At 45.9% G+C, this 25,654-nt stretch overlaps 1 protein-coding gene across 10 annotated transcripts in view; it reads left to right on the top strand.

Moving 5' to 3' along the window:
- Positions 1-25,654, top strand: part of LOC138503909 (mucin-5B-like) — a 193,076-nt gene that overhangs the window by 99,772 nt on the left and 67,650 nt on the right. For 2 of the 10 annotated variants that reach the window (XM_069624002.1, XM_069623997.1), the window contains exons 29-36: positions 7,783-7,935; positions 8,110-8,349; positions 8,877-9,107; positions 9,637-9,876; positions 15,945-16,100; positions 16,291-16,521; positions 17,681-17,881; positions 19,948-20,055. In XM_069624002.1, coding sequence (XP_069480103.1) covers positions 7,783-7,935; positions 8,110-8,349; positions 8,877-9,107; positions 9,637-9,876; positions 15,945-16,100; positions 16,291-16,521; positions 17,681-17,881; positions 19,948-20,055 — 1,560 coding nt within the window. The remainder of the gene's footprint in view (positions 1-7,782; positions 7,936-8,109; positions 8,350-8,876; positions 9,108-9,636; positions 9,877-15,944; positions 16,101-16,290; positions 16,522-17,680; positions 17,882-19,947; positions 20,056-25,654) is intronic. The other 8 variants (XM_069624003.1, XM_069623998.1, XM_069624005.1 and 5 more) reach the window with 6 other exon arrangements.

Raw genomic sequence — 25,654 nt, 5'->3', positions numbered from 1 at the left:
GCTCTATTAGCCTTTATGTAATACCAATGTTTGAGCCTAATTAGGTGTCTTTCGGCTTTTTTTGTACGGATGGAGTCTAATTGGCCTTGTATGTGTGTCTCAGGGCTCTTTGTAGTTTCCGTGTTGTTTTCTGTATTATTTCTGCTTGGATTTTGCCTATATTTGCCTCCAATTCCCTCTCCCATTGTAAGCTAAGTTTCTCCCTTTGGGCTTTTAATGCGATTAATTGACCCCTTGTGACCGCCTTCAGAGCCTCCCATTGGGTTTCCCTTGATGTTTCTGGGTGATTGTTATTTTGGAGATATTGAATGATTTGTTCACGGATGGTGTTCCCCGTCACCGGGTCTCGGACTCTCTCTTCTGGGAGTCACCATTTCCACAACCCGGAGGCCCGAGGGGTGAGCATTATCTCTGCTGAGAGGGGGGCGTGGTCGGATAGTGAGATGGAGCCTATGTCTGTGTTCCGTGTTTTCCCCAGGATGCCCGGCGTGGCCCAGAGGTAGTCTATCCTCGACATTGTTTGGTGGACATGTGAGAAGTATGTGAAACCTTTTTGGTTAGGGTTGATGTGTCTCCAGACATCTACGAGGGCCAAATTGGACATTTTCTGTTTCAGGGCTTTCGAGGGGGAGCAATGTCCCTGTTGCCTGGGGGCTGATCTGTCTAGATTGGGGTCCCACGCTATGTTCAGATCGCCTCCCAGCACTATCTCCCCTGTAGCAAATCGCTCTAGTTTCTCCAGTGTATCTTTTAGGAATCCTTCCTGCCCCGTATTTGGTGCGTAAAGAGCCGCAAGCGTTAGGGGGCGCCCTTCTATTTTCACGTTTGCTAATAAAAATCTCCCCTGTTTTTCCGCTTCCGTCTGGAGGATCTGAATCTTCAAGGAGTCCTTGAATGCGATTAGTACCCCAGCCTTTTTGTCCTGTGCATTTGCCTGTATTATGTGTTGATATCCTTTCAATCAGAGCTTTGCCCTGTCCTTCGTTCTTATATGTGTTTCTTGAAGCATGATGATATCATGTCTTACTTGTTTTAGGAATAGTTCCACTTTTTTCCGTTTGACGGGAGAGTTAAGCCCTCGGATGTTGTATGTTAATATTTTAGTCCCCATCGTCTTCCTGGAAGGTGGTCTCAATATGTATGCGTCAGAGGTTGGCGTAAGTGTTGTAGTGATACCCGGTGTCCCCCCCCATATTGGGCAACCCCCAAATTGCCCCTTACCCCCCCCCAAAACTGCCCTGAGAGGGGCTCTGGTTCCTATGATCGCTCAGGCGTTGCGCCGTCCGCGCAAAGCCCGAATATTCTCAGGAATAACTTGTAGGGTGTTCTAAAACCCTTTTGGATTCCAAATGGTGTATCGAATGCCCTCCTCCCCCTTCTCCGCACCTTAGTTTCTTGTTTCTGGAAAACTCTCCTGCAGTGGCTTTCGCCTTTTCGGGTTGGAGTGGGCGGACTTTCCGGAGAGCTTGGTATTTTCGTATTAGTCCTTTTCTTTTAGTGGCCGATCTCTTGGCAGGGGACCCTGCCCTCTTCTTTCCTTGTTTTTCCATTGTCCTTCCTGTCTATTCTGGGTTTGGGTGCCTCTCCTTGTTCTTAGAGGTTCTTCCTCTTGCTCGTGTATGCCCAGTATTTGCGTCCCTTCTTCACAGGTTGTTACCCTCCTTTGCTTGTCCTCCCATGTGAATAGCAGGCCAAAGGGGAAGGTCCATTTGTATCTTATTTGGTTTGTCGTTAGGAATCTTACGACTGGGCCCATGTCTCTGCGCTTCTGTAGCGTGATCTGCGCTAGGTCCTGATACAGCTGCACCTCCACCCCATTCATTCTAATGTGGTCCCTTGTCCGGGCTTTCCTCAAGATCTGTTCTTTTTGGGGATACGAGGAGAGGGCTACTAGACATCTCTTGGTCTGACCCCTGGTTCTGCTGCTCGCTTTGGGCCCACTCTGTGCACTCTGTCTATGGGAATTTCTTCTTCGTCCTTTGCGTCGAGGATCTCCTTGAATACTTGCTGGACTGCGCCTTTCAGATCTCTGTCCTCTACTGATTCTGCCATGTTCTTAATCCTTATGTTCGATCTTCGCGATCTGTTTTCAAGGTCCTCGCACTGTATTTCAAGATTATGGGTCCGTCTTAGTAGTTGTTCCTGGACCTCCCCGTATTGTTGTCTCTTCATCAAGATTTTGGGTGATTTTCTCCAGGGTGTCCGACCTCTCCCCCAAATTTGTGATCTCCGCTTTTAATTCTTGTATCGCGATTCTCATGTCGTTTTTCATAGATTCAAATTGCGTCTCCGTTTTGGCCATGAATTGTGATTGAAATTCTCCAAACCACGCTTTCATATCTTCTTTTGTCGCCATTTTGGGGTCGGGTGCTCCCGTAGCTGTTTCCAAGAGGTGTCCTTCCTGAATTTTTCCCTTTGTGGAGCTCGAGGGGGTCGTTTGTTGCGGACCCCACAGTTGTGGTAGGCTCTGATCCAGCTTCTTTTTGGTGTTTAGGTAAGTAGATTTTGTTTTCCTCCCCCTGGATTTTGACATAGATGCTGTTATTCGTGTTAGCGCCAAATGCCCCGCTTGCGATGTCTGTCCGCGTGGGGCCTTGTCCCACTGTGGTGGAGTGACTGCGTTCGGTGGGGGGGGGAACGTTTCCCTATACTTTGAATCCTTCCCGCGCCTTTGTGGGGGTCGCCCTTTTGGGAGCGATCGGGTAGCGAGTGATCTTGTTGTGACCTTTTGTGCTGCCTGTAGGTTTCCAGTCCTTGGGAGATCTTGGCGGGGGGGGGGAAGTTGCCCCGGTTGTTGTGCCCTCTGCTTCGGGGGGGCCTCGTTGGATCCGGGCTACCCCCTCCCAGTTGTGCACTGGTCGTTGTATGCAGCCCCTCTGGTGGTTAGGGACGCTTCTCTATGTGTTTATTTTTATTATTATTTTTTTGCTGGGGCCAGCCGTGTGTTCGAGGCTTCCCGTGGGCTAGGTTTATGGGGTCAGCGATAGCGAGTAGGAGCAGCCCAAGTACCTGAAGTATGTGTCGGATCCGACTCACCGTCCCGCCTCGGCCCGCCGCCTCGGGGGTCGCGTGTGGTGGCTCTGCCTCTGTGGCCTGAGCGCGGCGTCCTCCCTCTTTCCTCTCCGATGCCGAACCGCAGGCCATGCGAGTCCGCGGGCCAGAATGGGGCCGCTTTAGTCCTCCTGGTCTACCGCTGGTCGCAAGAGGGCGGGGGGGCACCTCTGCTGTCCGTGCAGTTCCGATTGCTAGGCTGAGGCCGCCCTTGTCCACCGGGTCCTCCGCTGACCGCGGGGGGCTTCTCCCTTCGTCCGTCAGTCGCAGCGTGTGCAGGCGGGGGGGTCTCCAGGTGGATGTTGGGTCCGCTCACTCTCCCCTGGTGGTTTCGTTGTTCCCTGATGTCTCTGCCACGCTGCATATGATCCTCCGTGTTCCCCGGGGCCTCTCAGCGGAATGATAGTTTCTCTTCGCGGGGCTCAATCCTGGCCCTGGAGCTACCTCGTTCTACCGGAAACCTCCGTGCTTGTCAGGTTCTCATGTGTGTGTCTCGCCCTCCGGTTCTTTCGGTGAGAGTTATGCTGCTTTTTGTGGTGCTTCTGAGGTGCGGTTTGGATGGGGGAGGGAGCGACGTTCAGACACGTCCTCCTCCCATCGCCGCCATTTTGGAATCCCAAGAGATCTTTTTTAATCTTATTTCTTCCAGACTTTGTGAGAGAGGAGGGATATGTGATAGTGTGCAGTTGGAATAGATGGGGGAGATGGAGAGTGCCATTGAGAGGATGAAAGAGGGACAGAAGGAGAGGCTGCACAATGCACAAGCGAATTCACAAGGCGGCCTAGCAGCCGAGGGAGGCAAGAGGATGCACAGATGTAACCCCACCTAGATTTGAATTATTCCAAAAGCACAACAATGCAGCACAAAATGGAGGATGCACAAATGTAAAAGCACAACTAGATTTGAATTATTCCAAAAGCACAACAATGCATCACAACATGGAAGATGCACAGATGTAAAATCACACCTACGTTCAAAATATTCCAAAAGCACAACAATGCAGCACACAATGGAGGATGCACAGATGTAAAATCACACCTAGATTCAAATTATTTCAAAAGCACAAAAATGCACCACAACACGGAGGATGCATAGATGTAAGATCACACCTAGATTCAAATTATTCTAAAAGCACAACAATGCAGCACAAAATGGAGGATGCACAGATATAAAAGCACACCTAGATTCAAATTATTCCAAATGTACAAATTCAGTACAAAATGGAGGATGCACAGATGTGAAAACATGCCTAGATTTGAATTATTCCAAAAGTACAAATACAGCACAAAATGGAGGATGCACAGATATAAAAGCACACCTAGATTCAAATTATTCCAAATGTACAAATTCAGTACAAAATGGAGGATGCACAGATGTGAAAACATGCCTAGATTTGAATTATTCCAAAAGTACAAATACAGCACAAAATGGAGGATGCACAGATGTAAAAGCAGACCTAGATTTGAATTATTCAGAACGTACAAATACAGCGGAGAAATGGAGGATGCACAAATGTAAAGAAAACTTAGAGGAGTTTTGAGGAAGGCACTAGCAAGCAGTGGAAAACAAGCAGTTTGTGAGTTTAAGGCAGATGCACATAATAGGTGCTCAACAAGATCAGTTTGTAGTTAGGCTAGAAGGAAAGGGAACCAGAATCAGCAACAACCAGGCTGAGGGTTGTAGTTCAGATTCTGGGTGCTTACCGGTAGAGAGTAGCACAGATAGTTCATGGTCACCACATGCCAAAGTACTGTAAGGTTGTACATTGTGAACGGGGGATATGGGGTATGTCACTGGAACGGCAGCATGGAGGGGGGGCTCCCTCCAGGTCTGGAGAGTTCCAGAGAGGGGCCTTGGGAGAGGGTCTTGGCGGGGTCTGGCTTTCTCCTGCAGGCTCCTTGGATTTGCTCTTTGGGGGGTGGGCTGTCCAATCAATGAGCGGGTGGGATGGCTGTGGGAGCACCCCTCTACACGAGGAAGCAGCAGCCATGATGGCGGTGATTTGAGTTACAGTAATTAAAAAGCCCAACTGGCCCGGCAAGACTATAGCCCTAGAAAAAGTATATCCCACAAATGATGCTGCTGAAGGCAGGATTCACAGGATCATCACCAGAATTGAGCATGTGTGGAGCGCTCACCGCTCACAGTTCAATTTTTTACAAATTCTGCATGTTAAAGCCCATCTGGTCTAGCGCATCTAGTCTCCTCAGTGGCTAACGATGCCACCCCTGACCTCCAGTGCTTTGGCCTCTCTCCCACTCTCCTCAACCTCCTTCAACCACTAATTTACAGGCTTCCTCTACACCATTGGTGGCTTCTCGTAATTCTACCTTGTCTGGGCATTCCTCCTCCACCTCTCATCCCTTATCTACCGCTCCTCCTCACACCAACTCTTCTATCAGTACCTCCCAAACTCCCCATTTTTTCTGTCTGTGGCTTTCTACCACTGTAAACACTTCTTGATTCTCTTAACCTCCTTCTTTGCCATTCCCCGTCCTAAACTTCATTCCTCTCTGCACAACCCTCTTGCACACAACTATCACCCTCAAGATGTTCATCCTTCTGTGCATATTCACTCCTGTGGGTAACACCTTGTTCTCTGCTTCCTGCTTTCACACTGTCACCTTCCTCTGCAGTGCGGTCATTTTCAAACTATTCCCTCCCCTCGTAACTTCTGCTTCCCTCCTCCATACTACTGTCATGCCAAAGATCTTCACCCATTTGGGCATCCCACTTCCTTGTTGATCTCTTTTGCTGCCACTCTCATATACCTGGCCACTTGCTACAGCTTTCTGGATTTGTGGTGTGTCCCTCTGAGTTTCTTCTCTAACTCCTGGGTTATAGTATTGCCCAGTCTCATCGACCACCCTACAAGTCTTCTGGGTCTTGCTCAATCACTTGCTCTCTCCTTCAACCTTCTGCAAACTACTGTCCCCAGCTTCGACTCCAAACACCCTGTCTGACTGACTGACTGGGTCTCTTGGTTTTTTGGGCTTTCCTCTCCCACCGCCAGATGAAGGTCTACACCTATGTTCTGAAATTGGTGAGATGCTGGGATTGGCTGTCTTTTCTAAGTTCACCTGATCCTACTTTGGACATTAGTGGAATGTCCAAGCATTTACGGGCCTGTCTGCCATTTTGAAATCAACTCCCCCTACCTGATATGACTCGGCAATGCCTGGGAAAGACGCAGTTGCCACACATGCAAACCTGCTGCTGGTAAATCCATTGACAATGGGCCTCATTACAACCCTGGCATTAAGGGGTTAACGGCGCTGTAAAAGGCTGCAGTGCCGTTAAACCCTTAACGCCAGATTCACACTTTAACGTCTGCTTTTTGCAGGCGTTAAAGTCCATCCCGCTAAGGGACCTTGGTGCTAATTACGGCACCGTAATTTACGGTGCCGTAATTAGCGCCTTCCCCATTCCCATTGAGCCCCATGGGCCAAAAATGGGAATGGGGAAGGGGCCATGGTGAATGGGGATTTACCGCCCCGCCAACCTTGGAATGGGGCGGTAAATCCGCCATCCACCATGGCGGAATCCGGCATGGACCATGGTGCTAATAGCCAACGCCAACGCCAGGGTTGTAATGAGGCCCAATCTCTCTAAACCTTCTGAGAAAATCATGTGTTTTTCAGCAAACATTCAAAACGTGGTTTAAAATGAGAGGGGAGTCTGCATTGACAAATGGATTGGGTCCAGGGCATGTGTAACTCTATAGGAAACTAAAGTTCAAATATCCCTTTTATTGGTCAATCCAATTCTAAAGATATTTATATTTGTATTTAAAATCATAAAATGCATCACAACAGCATAAATACATTAAGCAAATCACAATAATTTCAAACATAATAAAAAAAAGATGGCTATCCAGTCCGCTGGTTAATACAAAGGGGTAAGTCACATTAATTACAATAAAATGGCATAGTGCAAGACATGACACAAGAAAAATGCATAAGCTTGTGGCACAGATAATGTAAAACCATAACATCAATTCAACAGCGATACCACAATTAGCTAGGGCTAGTCATAAATACATAGGTCGTAGGCGAAAGGCACTTTGATGACTTCTCATTTAAAGTCATAATTTAGTAGATATTTAATTGGTAAATGTGTGCCCTAGTAAGGGTAGGTCTGATTCTTCTGAGATTAACATTGACACCACTTTTCAATGAGAAAAACGTGATTGGCACACTCATGATGACATTCAATCAGTTCTTTTTGTATGAATCACTGACTTTTATGTGAACTTTGGTATTGTCCCATGTCAAAATTCTGGGTTACAGTGTTACGAGTTTCCGCTTAATTCTTTGGCATTTATTTTTTCAAGATTGCTGCAGCCCAATCTGATCTCAAAAGATGAATACATTAGAAACAAGATGGAACCTCCTTTTCCTGGCATGAACGCATTCATAGTCTTGCTCTTTTACTTTGAGAAGCACCTCTACTTTTTTAGGACCAGAATCAATTGTTATCCTTGCTTTTCAATTGTGGCTGGGATCTTTAGTTCTGTTCTGCTTGCCAGGTGTATCCCCAAGAAGCTATCTTTTGGTATAAAAGTATTCTACCAAAATCCATTGTAAATTAAATATAGCATTACAGGAATGGTGACCAGAGTGGTCCATCTCTGTGATACTGCAAGGTGAATGGCTACAAGCATTTCTGATGTATTGAACTACGTTTAAATTTGCTTCTAATTTAATCCAATGTGTCTTTGTCTCTTTCAGTTACCACTGTTAGTACAACTACAATTATTGTGCCATCAACTTCAACCACGTCTAAAAGCACATATCCTCGTGTCACTACGACCACTCAGGGAAAAACAAGTAGAGAAATCACCAGTTCAGAAGGCATCACACAAGGACACCCAACCACTGCAGGTATGTCAGAAATTAATGTAAAACCTATGAACTTCCGGTGCATTCTAGTCTTACACACCCGTGCTCACATCAACATGATGTTGTGTTTAATACTGTTAGCAGTGCAGAGGCCTGTAGAATGAGATAGTTTTCGATCTTCACTAATGATCTTCGATTCCTCTGTGTCCCATGTAGCTGTCACTATTCATTCATCCGCACCCAGCACTGAAAGTACAACCACAGTGAATGTGCAATCCACCATCGCCTCATCCACGACCACACCTGGCACTGAGACTACCAAAGGACCAGTGGGTTCACAAACCACCAGGGCAACCACTGAATCCATGCACCGCACAACTGGCACAACTGGCACCAAGACTACTACCACTGAAGGACTGAGTGGTTCACAAACCACCACTACAGCAAGCACTGCAGGTATATTAAAAACATACTTAAGGATTAATCACACATTTGGCGGGTATACCGGCCGGTAATGGCCCGGGACCCAAAGTACAGACCCAAGCAAAGGGAGGGCTGTAACACTGGGTGCCGGTGCCACCAAACGCTTAATTAATGCTGTTTGCACCACAAGCCAAACTCAAGGTGCTAAAAACAATTTTAAAAAAAGCAAATCACCCACCCTGCTTCGTTAGCAACAGCGGCTGGGGAGAGTCAGGCAGTGTTGCCATGGAAATAAAAGGAGGGGCTTCACTCGGAGCCCTTCTTCCGTTTCCATGGCCTCACCAGGAAGTGAAGCTGCCTGTGCGGCAACAGGATGGAGGAACCCCTTTCAGGTAAGGAGAAGTGGTTTTGGGGGTCTGCAGGGGATACATTTCAGGGGTGGGAGGCAGGGGATGTGGGAAAAGAGTTGCAGCGGTGGAGGGTGGGTGTGCAGAGGCATGTAGAATGAGATAGTTTTCGATCTTCACTAATGATCTTGCATTCCTCTGTGTCCCATTCAGCTGTCACTAGTCATTCATCCGCACCCAGCACTGAAAGTACAACCACAGTTAATGTGCAATCCACCATCGCCTCATCCACGACTACACCTGGCACTGAGACCACCAAAGGACCAGAGGGTTCACAAACCACCAGGGCAACCACTGAATCCATGCACCGCACAACTGGCACCAAGACTACTACCACTGAAGGACTGAGTGGTTCACAAACCACCACTACAGCAAGCACTGCAGGTATATTAAAAACATACTTAAGGATTAATCACACATTTGGCGGGTATACCTGCCGGTAATGGCCCGGGACCCAAAGTACAGACCCAAGCAAAGGGAGGGCTGTAACACTGGGTGCCGGTGCCACCAAACGCTTAATTAATGCTGTTTGCACCACAAGCCAAACTCTTAAGGTGCTAAAAACAATTTTAAAAAAAGCAAATCACCCACCCTGCTTCGTTAGCAACAGCGGCTGGGGAGAGTCAGGCAGTGTTGCCATGGAAATAAAAGGAGGGGCTTCACTCGGAGCCCTTCTTCCATTTCCATGGCCTCACCAGGAAGTGAAGCTGCCTGTGCGGCAACAGGATGGAGGAACCCCTTTCAGGTAAGGAGAAGTGGTTTTGGGGGTCTGCAGGGGATACATTTCAGGGGTGGGAGGCAGGGGTTGTGGGAAAAGAGTTGCAGCGGTGGAGGGTGGGTGTGCAGAGGCATGTAGAATGAGATAGTTTTCGATCTTCACTAATGATCTTACATTCCTCTGTGTCCCATTCAGCTGTCACTAGTCATTCATCCGCACCCAGCACTGAAAGTACAACCACAGTTAATGTGCAATCCACCATCGCCTCATCCACGACTACACCTGGCACTGAGACCACCAAAGGACCAGAGGGTTCACAAACCACCAGGGCAACCACTGAATCCATGCACCGCACAACTGGCACAACTGGCACCAAGACCACTACCACTGAAGGACTGAGTGGTTCACAAACCACCACTACAGCAAGCACTGCAGGTATATTAAAAACATACTTAAGCACTAATCACACGTTCAGTTCGCTACACCGGCCATTAACAGCCCAGGGCCCAAGTTACAGAACCGAGTGAAGTTAAGGCTGTGGGCATTGGTGCCATTACTGGGCCGGTGTATGCCGCCAAATGCGTGTTAATGAAATTAGCACCCAGAGGCAAACCCTCGATGTGCTAAAAGCAATTAAATAAAAAAATACAACCACGCTGCTTCGTTAGCTTCGTTAGCAACAGCAGCCGGGGGGAGTCAGGTGGAGTTGCACCTCTTCCATTTCGATGGACTCAACAGGAAGCAAAACTGCCTGTGAGGTCTGGTACAGAGACAGCCCTTTCAGGTAAGGAAAAGGTAAGGAAAAGGGATTTGTGGGGGGCAGAGGATGAATTTCGGGCGTGGGAGGCTAGGCATGACGGAAACGAGCTGCAGCAGGTGGAGGGTGGGTGCGCAGAGTCCTCGAGTTGCTCCAAATCCGGGCTTGCATTGGTAGATACAGCCCGGGTTTGGAGCCACCTTATTGGCTCCTGCATCCACCGAGGGTGCTAATTGATTCTCATACACACTCTTGCTTCTTTCAGCTGGAAGATTGCACTATGCATTTCACATCTGTACATCCATTTTGATATGTCAATTAAATTGTGTTTATTCGCTAATGGGAATCTGATGACATTAAGATTTCGACATCAAATATATACATATCTTCGCTGCTTTTTTCAATGTTCCATGTTGATTTCAGCTGCCACTAGTCATTCAGCTGCACCCAGCACTGCAAGAACAACCAAATGTATTTGCCAACAATCGCCACCTCTTCCACAAGCACACAGGTCAACCAACAGCACTACCACTACAGGAAAAAGTGGTACACAACCCACCACTACAGCAACCAGACCCATGCATCATACAATTGACGAGGAAAGCAGTGCAACTACAGTGCAAGTTATCTCAAAAAGCCTTATCACATCCTACCACATCTACAGAAGCTCAATATTTTCAAATACAGATATGCTGAAGTCAGGGTCAAAATGCACAATCCAATGTCACACATCTGTTTGGCACCATCTATAAAGACATGTGTGTACACTGTTTGACAATGCTTATGACAGTACTGTTTGACAATGCTTATGACAGTATGATTTCAAGATATGATGTGATATTTTCGTCTTAAGATCCTCTATTCATCTGTGTCACATTCATCTGTCACTAGTCATTCCTCTGCACCCAGCACTGAAAGTACCAACACAATTAATGTGCCACATACTACCACTTCATCTGCAAGCATACATGTCATGCAGACAACTACCATTGGAGAAACAAAGAGTTCACAAACCACAAATGCATCAAGAGCACCCTGTCACCTTCCTCTGCAGTGCTGTCATTTTCATACTATTCCCTCCCCTGGGTAACTTCTGTTTCCCTCTTCGTACTACTGTCATGCCAAAGATCTTTACCCATCTGTGCATCCCGCCTCCTTGTTGCCATCATTCGCTGCCACTCTCCTGTACCTTGCCTCTTGCTACAGTTTTCTGGATTCATTGGTCTGTCCCTCTGAGTTTCTTCTCTAACTCATATGGTATAGTATTGCCTAGCGTATAGACCACCTCACCAGTCATCTGGGTCTTGCTCAATCACTTGCTCTCTCCTTCGACCTTATGCAAACTCCTGTCCCCAGCTTCGACTACACATATCCCGACTGACTGAATGACTGGGTCTCTGGGTTTATTGTGCTACCCGCCCCCAGGTGTAGTCCTGCTCCTCTGTTCTAAAATTGATGAGATGCTGCGATTGGCTGCCTTTTCTAGGTTCACCTAATCCTACTTCAGGCATACGGGAATGTCCAAGCATTTAGTGGGCCTGTTTGCCATCTTGAAATCAACTCCCTATCCCCCCTCTTGTATTACTCACCACTGCCTGGGAAAAAACTATTTCCCCCACATGCGAACCTGCTGATGGTAAATCCATTGACAGTCTCTCTAACACTTTTGAGAAAATCATGTTTTTTTCTGCAAACATTCAAAACCTGGCTTCAAAATGAGAAGAGAGTCTGCATCGACGAATAACTTGGGTTGAGGGTATGTGTAGCTTTATAGAAAACTAAAGTTCAAAACACCCCTTTTATTGGTCAATCCAATTCAAATATATTTTTATTTTTATTTAAAATCATAAAATGCATCACAACATCATAAACACATCAAGAAAATCCCAATAATTTCAAACATAATAAAGCAGATGACCTACCAGTCCCCTTGAGTTAATACACAAGAGTAACACACATTAATTACAATAAAGTGCTTAGTGCAAGACATGACACAAGAAAAATGTATAAGCTTTTGGCACAGGTCATAATAATACAGACAATGTAAAACCATAACATCATTTCAACAGCAATATCACAATTAGCTACTGAAAGACATAAATACATAATAGGTAAAAGACACTTTGAAACCTTTTCATTTAAAGCCATAAATTAAAAGATATTTAATTGGTAAATGTGTGCCCTAGTAAGGGTGTGTTTGAATCTTCTCAGGTCAACATTGACACCACTTTTCACCGATAAAGACTTGGTCCGCACACTCATGATGACATACCAGTTAAACTTGTGTAATTCACTTACTTTTATGTGAAAATAGGTATTGTCCCATGTCAAAAGTCTGGTGTACAGTATTGCAATGTTCAGCTTGCTTTTTTGTCATATATTTTCTCATAGGTTTCTGCAGCCAAATCTGATCTCAAAATATGAATAACTTAGAAACAGTTGGGGTATTCAGTGGACCCCAGAGACACTGGACTACCTGTGGTTATTCTTATATTGGGATCATGAGCCGCAAGCTAAAAACCAGACCTGGTGTGCACTAGGACCCAATTTTCTACTTTAGTGGTATTTGTAATTGTAATTGTTAATTTGTAAAGCACTTACACTCAAGTGGAGTGGTTCAACGCGCTTCAAGGCGGGAAGGAAACAAGGGAATACAGTCATCATTCTTAGCCCTTGAAGATTCTGAATGTGGTATGGTGTATTAACTCTCCATAGACTTACTAGGTCACCTGAAGACTGTAATATGGGGAATCCGCTCTTTATGATTTGCCCCACTTCACAGTGTTTTGGTGAATCTTGCTTTTTTACCATCGGCAGGAGTAAAATACCTCCTTAGCTTTGTATCTGTCTTCATGTCCTCACAAGTAACTAGAGCACACAATAAATAGAGCAAAGCTGATATAATTATTTTCAGGTACCTTATAAGCAATTAGGGTTTATGAGTAATAAACAAACATGTGCAATTTAATGAGGTTACCATGACCTTCTATGTAATTTAAGAATGAAAGCACACATCTCAAACTCTTGTTTCTCTTTTGCAGTGATAACAGATTCTATTCTTCAGGCTAAACCATAACTTACAAGCATATTTCATAGTAATGCTTTCCTGGTGATAAAAGCTTTTCCCACAATTGACTTCAATCAAACTTTAAGTTTTGCAGTTCAAAATACTGTTATCAAATAACCTTGAAACATAGCATTGGTGTTGACAGCTTAAAACCCGCAGTTATATTTGAGATTGGGTTCTTGGACAGAGAAAAAACACATGAAAATAGCTATCTACATTTGTAAGTGTAAAATTTCACCAGCCTGCAGCTGCCCACGATATGTAATTACACTATGTGCAAACATCCAACACACACCTCACTTTTACTTTAATCTCACCTAAAGAATGCTTGAAATATTCAGACCAGCAAAGTCAGCGAAGCATCAGACAGCGTGCCCTTGGTCTCAGTTTGGCTCTCTCCCCCTCAGTGCACCCTCCTTTCTCTGATGCTTTTCTCCCTTTCGGCAGGAAATCCAGCGAAACCACAGTCAGCAAAGATAGCCAGATACTCCGAGAGACAGCCCTTCTTGTGAGAGACAGTCCTTTTTTTCTCTCTGCACATCACTTTTTAAAGGCTCTCTCCTCAACCTGCCCCTTATTGTAAATTCCCCTATGGAAAGAGTAAGAATTGCCTGCTCCTGACTCTGATGTCACTTGTCAATCAGAAACCACCTCCTCTGACCAAACCTCCTGGAAGCTTCCAGAGAATATGTGCCTAGCCAGTCACCTTTGGACAGAGATTCAAAGCAGCAAATAGATGCAAATAAGATACACCAGCTTCCTGCGCTGGAGGTTTTGCACAATAAGTTTGCTTTGAGCAACATGACCTTGCCCTTCAACTTGCCTGCATTTGACGCTCGGAGCGCCGACTCTTTCTGAGAATGAATGAAAACAAAAGCTACCCAATTTCGGCAATCCCGCCTGACAACACCCCTGCACCCGGCGAGACACAGCTCTCTTGTGACTGGGTGATTATGACTCGATTCTGCTTTACAAGAAGAGCAGGAATTGCAACTGAACATTGATGAAACTAAAAACACATCCTGCCCTGAAGATGGATTTCCTAATCCGAAACGCGTAGGCACTGATTACCCAATAGGAGTGTCTTTAGGAACTCTGAGCAGAGTGAATGTAACTGCTCAGTAGCAGAGCAACACCTAGGTGGTGTAGAGCCTGCATACGAATGACCTTACCATTTTTTTCTTAACTAAACAGGTTATGTTTGAGTACTGGGTTCAGCTCAAATCTAATTTTGCCTTTTGTTGTTGAATTACCAATTGACCTGTACAAATTGCTTGGTTAAGACGACTACTGCTAACGCACTCCCATGGAGTATTTTGTTATAAATTAAAACTGATTATGTTTGGATTTATCACCTTATGGGCCTATTGTTCTATCTGTTCATTCTCAGCCTGATGCTTTCATGTTTGTAGATTCACAGATTAATGGAGCCCTTAATATATTATTTGCCCTTTGAACATTAGAGAATATTAATTATTTCCTTGTTACACATTTCCGACACCCACCCTTGTACCCTAAACACTCCTGACTTGGAGTCTTTAGTATTTACAAGGCATGATCACCATTTGGGACCAGCTCCCCCTAGGAGTGCAGCAGAGGGTTACCGACTAGCAGCAGTCGGTGTGTGTTTTCTGCTTGAGCTGTGCTGAAACTCGAGTGGCCTCGAGTTTCTCCCTCCTGCACCTGAAGAAAAAGGAATTAATACCCTACACTAAAATTTCGACCCCCCTATGGGTTATTTATTTCTTATTTGAGTACTTCGGGTCCAATTGGTATGCCTCCCTACCCAACCTCTTTCCTCTTGCCCTTCAACTTGTCACATCTTCATGCAGAAGCAGATTTATGTCTCCACGTTTATTTCTTGCATTTTACAATCAGCATTGCACAGACTGTGCTTGCCATCGCACAAGCAGAGACAGCTTGTACAAATGATCTGCACCAATATTGTGCACCAAAGAGTTATGGACTCAGGTGGAAATATTAGCAAGGGATTAGAGATTAGAAGGTAAGGGGTTAAAAGGTTTGGGGTTATTCATTATTGGCTTTATGCTTCATTGCCATTTAGTCCATGCTGTACCATGGTGTGGTGCACATCAGAGTTTCACCAGAATCTCACACCTAAAGTCTGAGTTTGTTAATATTCTGCCCCAGCTGAAATTCGGAGCCCCATTTTCCCTACAAAACATGAACCCAGAGATGTTGCTGGGGGGTGGGCTATAGCCCTGGGACTTAAGATTGTAGATCCTAATAGAAGCTCGGGAGCTGCAACCAAAAGGCTAGCTAGCCCTGAGTCCTGACAGTCCCGACATTAGCGTAGCCCCCGATATTTTTCAGACCTAGCAATACCACTGCATGAAACGGTTTATAGTCTTGCTTGTTTACTTTGAGAAGCACCTCTAGTTTTTCAGGGCCAGAAACAATTTTCATCCTTGATTTTTAATTGTAGCTGTGATCATTTGTTCTGTTCTGCACTCCAGATGCAGCCTCAAGAGGTTATCATTTGGTGTAAAAATATTCTACCAAAATCCATTGTAAAATAAATATAACATTACAGGGACCGTGACCAGAGTGGTCCATCAGTGTGATACTGCAAGGTGAATGGCTACAAGCATTTCAGATGTATTGAACTATTTTAAAATTTGCTTCTAATTTAATCCAATGTGTCTGTGTCTCTTTCAGGTGCAACTGTTAGTACAACTAAAACTACTGTGCCATCAACTGCGACAGTGTCCAAAAGCACACATTCTCTTGTCACTACGACCACTGAGGGAAAAACAAGTACAGAAGCCACCACAAAGTCAACAGTTCCCCCTGGAGGCCATCCAACCACTGCAGGTATATCAGAAATTCATATAAGACCTATGTACTTATTTGTGAACTACGCATGTGCTTTCCGGTGCATTCTAGATTCACACACCCATGCTCATGATGTTGTGTTTAATACTGTTAGCAGTGCAGAGGCCTGTAAAATGTGATCGTTTTAGATCTTTACTAATGATCTTCGATTCCTCTATGTCCCATTCAGCTGTCACTAGCCATTCATCCGTGACCAGCACTGAAAGTACAACCACAGTTAATGTGCCATCAACCATCACCTCATCCACGTCTACACCTGGCATTGAGACCACTAAAGGACCAATGAGTTCACAAACCACCAGGGCAGCCACTGAATCCATGCACCGCACAACTGGCACCAAGACCACTACCACTGAAGGACTGAGTGGTTCACAAACCACCACTACAGCAAGCACTGCAGGTATATTAAAAACATGCTTAAGCATTAATCATGCGTTTGGTGAGCTAAACCAGTCGGTAATGGGCTGTGGCCCAAGTTACAGGCCCGAGCAAAGAGAGGGCTGTAACACTGGGAGCCGGTGCAAATACTGGGCCGGTGTAGCCTGCCAAATACGTAATTAATGCTATAAGCACCCTGAGGCAAACCCTAGCGTTGCTAAAAGCAATTTGAAGAAAATAAAAGGCTGTGCTGCTTCGCTAGCAACAGCGGCCGGGGTGAGAACCCCTCTTCCATTTCCATGGCCTCACCAAGAAGCGAAGCTGCCTATGCAGACTGGGACGGGGGGCCCTTTTCAGGTAAGGAGAAAGGGCTTGGGGAGTCTGCAGGGGATACATTTAGGGGGTGGGGGGCAGGGGATGAGGGAAAAGAGCTGGAGCAGGTGGAGGGTGGGTGCACAGAGCCCGAACCGGGGCTTGCATCGGTAGATACAACTCGGGTTTGAAACAACCTGATTGGCTCTCGCATCCACTAATGGTGCTAATTGATTATCATACACACTCTTGCTTCCTTCAGCTGGAAGATTGCACTATGCATTTCACTCCTGTGCATCCTGTTTGATATGTCCATTAAATTGTGTTTACTCATTTATGGGAATCTGATGACATTAAGATTTCTACACAAAATACATACATATCTTCCCTGCTTTTTTCAATGCATCCATGTTGGATTCAGCTGCCACTAGTTATTCAGCTGCACCCAGCACTGCAAGAACAACCAAATGTATTTTGCCAACAATCTCCACCTCTTCCACAAACACACAGGACACACAAAGCACTACCACTTCAAGAAAAAGTGGTTCACAAACCACCACTACAGCAACCAGATCCATGCATCATGCAATTGGCGAGGGAAGCAGGGCAACCGCAGCACAAGTTATCTCAAAAGCCTTATCACACCCTATCACATCTGCAGAAGGTCAATCTTTGCAGATACATATATGCTGAGGTCAGGGTCACCATGCACAATCCAATTTCACACATATGTGGGCTACATCTACAAAGACATGTTTGTACACTGTTTGACAAGTATGATTTCAAGATATGATGTGATGTTTCAAGATATGATATGATGTTTTTGAAAGTCTTCTTAATGATCCCCTATTCCTCTGTGTCACATTTAGCTGTCACTAGTAATTCCTCTGCACCCAGCACTGAAAGTACCACCACAATTCATGTGCCACCTACTACCACATCATCCACAAGCACGCATGGCATGCAGACCACTACCATTGGAGAAGAAAATAGTTCACAAAGCACCACTGCATCAACAGCACCCACACAGAGCTCAAAGGGTGTTGGCGGTAGTTCAACAAGTACCAGAGGTATATCAAAAACGTATTAAAAACCTTCTTCATTGCCAAATAAACACATGCTTGCTGCTTTTAAATGGAAGAGTTGTGCAAATTACACACTTGCGCATCCATGCTGATATTTCCATAAAATGCTTTTTAATATGCTTCTTGCAATCTGATGGCAGTAAGTTTCATAGAATCTGTATTTCTTTTTTTTTGTAAATCCTTTATATTTATATGCCTCTGTGTCAGTTTCAGCAGCCACTTGTCATTCAACTGCACCCAACACTGAAAAAACAACCACCTTTTTGTTCCAACAATCCCCACATCTTTCAGAAGCGCCACTGACGCATGACATTGTCATGGAACAATGACCATAGACTATTCCATTGGATTTAACAATTTATAGGTGGATAACAATCAATGGACAAAACAAAACGAGGTCAGGACGAGACTTCGGCACAAGTGAGAACCCGCCCTCCTCCATGCACTGTCCTCTTATACCCAAAGGACCGCATGCATTTCAATGGAAGGGGTGGTCCAGAAAAGGCAAAGAATCACACTGAAAGAATGCTAGAAGCAGGGAACAAATCCACACTACGCAAGGCTTTGATACCAGCTGTGTTCTTACATGTTAGACAATGTTATCAGGGAGGACGACATAACGGGGCACATTTAGTTCAGCTGAATATACTCCTCATAGATTCACACAAGCTCTGACTTAGGTGACAGCACTTACAGAATGATGATTCCCGTCTGCTAAAGCAGCTTTTCCTAAGGAAGCCGGAGCTTAAAACACGTGTCCATATGCCAAAAGTGAAACACATGAGAAGCGAGAGGTACGAAGGCCTGCATTCCTAAACACTAGGCAAAGAAACTTCATTGCAATGACATGCACAGTAAACCCTAAACAACCACCTTCCATGGGATAGAAACAGTGTTTAAACATATCTGTTTACAGTGCCTACTCAGTATCATAAAGCAGCAGTATACTCGGGGAGTAGATACAATTTTCAGTTCCAAACGTTCCCCCACAGCGCAAATGGTAATCAGCAACAACAGCAGGTATATCAAAAATGTCTTAAGCATGTCATCTTGTACCCAGGTGAGTCTTTGTGACTGCAAATGTGCTTCCCTGGAACTCGCAATCTCACACCTGCTGAAATGCGTGAGACAGTGGCCCTCATTACGACCCTGGCGGAAATCGTGGCGCAATATGCACCATGGAGCACGGCGGAAAGCTGCCGATAGCGCCATGGGGGTTGGCGGATTTACCGCCCCATTCCGACCGTGGCGGGGCGGTAAATCCCCATTCCCCATTTTACCCTTCCCCATTCCCATTTTTGCCCCATAGGGTATAATGGGAGTGGGGAAGGCGTTAATTGCGCCACCGTAAAATACGGTGGCGTAATTAACAACAAGGTCCCGTAGCGCCATGGATTTCTCCGCCCGGAAAAACCAGGCGGAAAACGCTCCATGGCGCTACGGGAACTCGTAGTAGGGCGGACGGGTCCGCCGCGAATAACGCTGGCGTAAACCCACTCCGCCAGGGTCGTAATGAGGCCCAGTGTGTTTATACACTGTTGCACATGAAGTGGACTCATTATTGCCGGTACCTCTGTATCATGTTTAGTCAATCAACTTCACCCAGTTTTGCCTAGAGGCTGTATGGTTATTTCCCAAAGCACCACTGCACACACATAAGTACATATGGCACAAACACCACTGCCACCAAAGGGCCACAGAGTTCACATACCACTTCTGAACCAACAACATTCAAACAGGGTTTATTGCATTGGAGGAAGTCCACCAACATGATAGGTAGTTCTAAAACGGCATTAAAAGCCCAGAGCAGCAGCACTGCCGAATGTAAACATCTGCATGAACTCTCCTACCAGACTGACAAAAATTGACACTTATGTGGACTATTACATTCTCACGCAACCGTGCTTTATTTCTTCAATGTAACAGTGTTTTAGTCACACGCTGTTATGCTTAAGCACTGTTGCATGTGCCAAGGTCTATATGATTTCTCCAAATTGGGATAGCGCTAACATTCTTCCTCTCAGCCGCATATGGTTCTGTTTCTCTTTCAGCTGTTACCAGTCAATTAACCACATTGGGCATTGAAAGGACAACCACACCCACACAGAGCGAGGAAACCACAACCAGTACGCAAGGAGAGACAACCCCTGCCACTACAGGTATGGTAAAACTGGAAATCCTGCTTTCCCAGTCTATGGAAATATAACTCTACTAAACCCTTGATTCCCAATGAATGTCAATCTTACACAATTCTCCTGTAAAACCAAGGAGCAGTGCTCAAGTGCTAAGTGAGAGGACTTTTACCTATGCAAGGGGAAGTGACGTCACAGGAACTGAACCTATCGTAAAATGAAATAAGCTGAATTTCTTTCAGTTTGTCTTTACCAACTGCAAAAAGTGCAGAGTACAGATAAGCATTTCCCAAGAGAACAGATTTCAACATAATGTTGCAGGCTAACAATAAAAGGCGTGCACCTTTTACGTTTAAGTATCTGTAACTATAAGACATCCACAAGACCACTCAAGCTGTTCCTAATGAAGATGTTGACCTGGGTTTGCATCCCAGTGACGGCAGTGTTTAAGTGGGAGCAGATTTTTTGGTAATTACTTTAAAACACACAGGAAGAACAGTGTCAGCCCCCTGACAAAAGTGGGCATACACCGTCCTCATGAGTGATCCCTCTTGTGCCCTGCCAAAGAGATGGTCACTGAGAGTGGGCAAAAAAGAGAGAGAATGAGACATAGAGTAAGAGTCAAGAGAGAGGGTGATTAGTGAGAGAAAAGCCTATGGATCAAAAGAGAAAGAGGGACAGGTCAGGAAGGTGTCAGAGAAAGGCAGTGTGGAGAGTTTCAAAAGGGAGTGTGGGGAGGATTTCACAATGTCAAAGTTGTTCTACGGTAATATGTTTCTATAGAAATGTCCATATTGGTTCAGCTTTGCTAATACCTTGCGTTCTAGCAACAGAACATGCTCCGCTATAAGATGGCGTCCTGTCTTGAAACAAGGATCCACTCTACTTATGAAGATTTCAACTTCCACATACTATGTTCTTAGTTTCCCTATTACTTTCTCTAACTCTCTGTCAATGTCTGCATCGTTTTCTTTCACAACTCTATCTGTTGCTTTCTCTCATTTGCTGTCTCTTTGTCTCACTTTATCCTTCATCCTCCCTCTCATTTGCTCTCTCTTACTCCTTCCCTGTCTCTATTTCTCTATGTTCTGTCTCTGCCTCTCTCTCGCTCTCTCTCTCTCTCGGGCATGCCCGCTCTCTGACTCACACTGTCATCTTTCTCTCTCACTATCGCTCTCCCTCATTCAGTCATTCAATCACTCTTTCTCTTTTTCTTTCTCTCCCTCAGTCTTTGTGTTTCTCTCTGTTTTTTGGCTTTTCATCTCTCTTGTTTCTCTCTCCCTTCTGTTTTCTTTCCAATCATCCTCTCATTTATTTGGCGCCCATACAGAAAAAATGTTTCCAAGCGCCAGAAGACAAAAGAGGGGAGAGGGACAGACGAGAAAACAATAACGATCCTAATAGGCCTTGTGACATTTGGATGGTGCAAGTGCAGTAAAAAGACGTGCTGGTGGACGGGGCAGGTTAGGGCTGAGGGATGGGATAGGGAGAAGGGGAAGAGAGAGAAGTGTAGGAAGGACGGGGCTCAGGGGCTAGGTTAGTGCAAGGGGGAGCCCAAGTGGGCTGGTGCCAGGAGAACCAGGGGAGGGGGTTCAACATTTCCAGGATGCGGGTATATCAGATTCAGTGGCCTAGTCAGCGAAGGGAGACCGAGGGCAAGTGCCGGTAAGACTCATAAGGGACACAGGCAATCAGTCGCAGTGGCGGGAGGAGGCTAGCAAAGGAGGGGGAGAGGGAAGGAGGAGGAGAAAAGGAAGGTCTTGAGAAACTTCCGGAATATAAGGAGATCTGGCTCAAGTCATTAGAGAGGCAGGGAAGACATTCCAGAGGGAGGCTCCTGCCGAAGAAAGAGATCTACCCCCCACTCTCTGCTTGGAGAAACGCTAGATCTGCAAAGAGTTGGAGCTAGAGGACCAAAGGACTCTAGTAGGGAGGTATTTAGGGAGAGAGAGTTGAGTTTTAGTGAGGTCCCAGGCCCCAGAAAGCCTTGTGAATGATACAGAGCATTTTGAATTTGATCCTTGCAACTGCTGGGAGCTAGTGGAGAGATTTTAGGGCTGGAGACATGCAGTCCCTGAGCTTGAGATCAAGGATAAGTCTTGCAGTCCTATTCTGGATTAGTTGAAGAGGGTGGTGGGAGGAAAGAGGATGGTTAAAGTGACCATGTCCCAATAGCACCACCCTCCCTCCAGGAACAGCCCACTAAGAATTAAAGAGGACACAACCTCCCAGTACCCTCACATGGCAGGGCCCTATGGTCACCAAGACTAAAGATCTCTTAACTTTTCCCTGAAAACTTTGCAAGAGAGTCTGCATCAAGAAACTATATCACTGGTCTATTACCTCCCCATTTTAACAGGAACAGACCTGAGTCGTTGACCAATGCCGTGAGCTTCTCCATTAAAAACATATCCCACAACTTGCTCATCCATTCTGCCTTTGTAGGTACAGCTGCACTCTTCCACTTCTGGATTAGCGCCAATCTTCCCGCCCTCAACATGGCATCCCACATCCTCCGGAATCACTGATCCACCCGTCTCTCATTGTCACACCCAGTAGCACTTGAATCAGATCCAAGCTAAGAGCAACTCCTACTATTTCTTTTATCCAGCTGGGAACCTTGGACCAATACACCTTTACATTGGGACATTCCCACCAAAAGTGGAATAGCATTCCCGCCTGACCGCATGCTCTTGGGCAGAGGGGGGATTTCCACTATACACTTTTGATAACTTAAGGGGATTGAGGTGCCAGCCATGGAGCATTTTAAAAGTGTGCTTTATTGCTGCAGTAAACAGATTCCTGTGGAACATTACCTTGTAAATTATTTCCCAGGTCTCCTCCTCAGTTGTGCAGCCGGTCTGCTGGGCCCAGTAATCTTAGAATGTTTGTCAACCACCCCATGTTGATGTCACTAGGACCTTGCATAATTTGGAGAGTATTCTCTTTCTTGAGTTGGCACTATTTATGGTGTGTTGTCAAGCTGTCAGGAGGCGTGAGAGCCCACCACCCCACCTGGGTTCGTGAAAAATACCTGAGAGACAGTCAAACATGCTTATTGCCTTATGTCCCAGCATATCGGCCATGACCTCATACTCCGTAAATCTACCCTCCGCAAACAATTGTCCAGCCCTCTTCAGCCCCCTATCTGACCACAGTTGGGAGTGCTTAAAGCGGTGTGAACCTAGATCTAGGTGTGAACCCCAAACAGAACTCAAAGTAGACAGCAAGGAAGAAAGCCTATCGTTTATGCCTCCTTTTTTCCAAACCGACCATAACACCCCCAGTGTTGGGTGGTTCCTTATCCTGTTTGGGATGGCCTTATGGTGTGACCACAGAAGGTCTCTAACTTTCTTCGGGTGTATATATATATGTGTGCGTATATGTTTTCCAGGTACATCAGGTATTTATCCATGTCGTCGCGCATGTCTACAAGCATTACCCTCATTTGCGCTGCTTTATAATAGTAGTAGAAGTCTGGGAAGTCAAAACCCCCAAAGTCTCTCGGGAGAGTCAGCATGGTCCTCTTGACTCTGGGACGCTTCCCCTGCCAGACGAATCTGTCCACCATCGTGTTTAAGTTCCTAAAGAAGGAGTCAGGGAGTTCTAATGGGAGAGCAGCAAAGAGGTCCAACAGACAGGGTAGAATATTCATCTTGACTGATGTCATTTTGCCATACCACGATATTGTTAAGGGAGCCCATTGAGAGAGGTCTGTTTTATTCACTTCTACCATGGGAGCGTATTTCAGACTGTTAACAAATCAAGTTGCCTTGGCAAGGCAATCCCCAGGTAAGTAATCTTTATGGGTTCTACCTTCATGCCATAAACAGTCTTAAGTTTCCCTATAGCAGGATCTCTCGTGCTCAGCGGCTGCATGCTGGATTTAGATAGATTCATTGGCCCTCATTAGGACCTTGGCGGAGAACCATGGTGCTATTAGCACCATGGTCCATGGCGCTAAGTTGCCAACTCCGCCATGGTGGTTGGCGGACTTACCGCCCCATTCCGACCTTGGCGGGCGGTAAGTCCCCAATCCCCATTTACCCTTCCCCATTCCCATTTTTGCCCCATAGGGCATAATGGGAGTGGGGAAGGCGTTAATTACGCCACCGTAAATTACGGTGGCGTAATTAACAACAAGGTCCCTTAGCGCCATGGATTTTAACGCCTGCAAAAAGCAGGCGTTAAAATCACCATGGCGCTACGGGAACTCGTACTCAGGCGGTAAGGTTCGGCGAAGTTTACGCCGGCGTAAACCCCTTACCGCCTGGGTCGTAATGAGGGCCATTGTAAGACCCGAGAACTGGCCGAAGCTGTCTTATCAGTGCCAGGAGTGCAGGGATTGAGTGGTGGCCGTCCACCAGTTAACTCAATATATCATCCGCAAAAAGGGACAGTTTGAATTCCACTTCCCCAAATTCGAACCCTTTGATTTCTGGGTTTTCTCTTATCGCTATTGCAAGGGGTTCCATCGACAATGCATACAGTAGTGGTGATAGAGGGCACCGCTTCCTATTACCTCTTGTAAGGTGTAAAGGCACTGAAAAGACACCATTGACTAAAACCCTAGCAGTTGGGTCACTGTACAAGGCTTAGACACACCAACAGAAGTTGTTCCCGATTCCCATTCTCTTTAACACCTTCCCCATGTATCCTCACTCCACTCGACCGAATGCTGTTTCCGAGTGAATAGTAACTAGGCATGCGTCAATGTCTCTTGGGCATGATGTATGAGATTGATAATTTTCCGAATGTTGTCCAACCCTTGAACTCCCCTTATGAAACCCACTTGGCCCTATGTACCAATTTCGGCATTACCTTTTCCATTCTGTTGCCCAACACTTTTGCCAAGATTTTTACGGCCTTATTGAATAAGGAGATAGGTCTGTAGGACAGGCAAAGGGACAGGTCTTTTCCTTTTTTGGGAATCACTACAATGAGAGCCCCTAGTAGAGAGTCCAGAAGCCTTGAGACTCCTCTCCCAATCCACCATGGAGTGTTCAAATCCAAAGAACTCCCCCCTCCCTCCCTTTAAACCAAAAAACCCTTTACCCGCGTCCCCCACTCCCATGACGTCTTGCCTCAGGAACTTTACAATCGCTCGCACTGGCCAGACCACCAACCCCCGCGGATCAACAGCTCTTCATTTTAAGCCCCCCTTCCCTTTCTCCTTGCCACCTTGTAAAATCACCCACCTCCCCATCACTCATCTTCCCCCAAAGCACCCTACAAAGAGACACCCACAGTTCTACATGACAAGTAGCTGGCTCCCGCATTTCAGGAGGGATACCCTCTGAACCTCCTCACTCCCCCCATTGCTCCATAGTAAATAGACCCACGACTTCCCCTTTACTGAAGAACTCTCAAAGAGATAGATTACAGTGGTTGTCAGAAGCCACACTAAATCACCTTAAGGGCCAGAGTAGCGATTTCAGTAAGATTCTGGATCTTGTAGCTGAGGGAGTGTTCCATTTTTTTAACTTTCAGAGGCCTTTTATGCGTCTTCTGTCTCTTGCAACTTTGTCTCTCTGGGATGCTACGTGCAGTCCTTCTAATGAGCGGCCTTGGGACCCTGAATACATATCCCCGAAGAGTTCACTGGATATTCAGCTGATATCGTCTT

This window comes from Ambystoma mexicanum, chromosome 11 (assembly GCF_040938575.1).
Source record: "Ambystoma mexicanum isolate Mex_15411 chromosome 11, UKY_AmexF1_1, whole genome shotgun sequence".
NCBI classification, from domain to species: Eukaryota; Metazoa; Chordata; class Amphibia; order Caudata; family Ambystomatidae; genus Ambystoma; species Ambystoma mexicanum.
The sequence above is the reverse complement of the archived record's forward strand: the minus strand, read 5'-3'. Positions and strand labels throughout refer to the sequence as shown.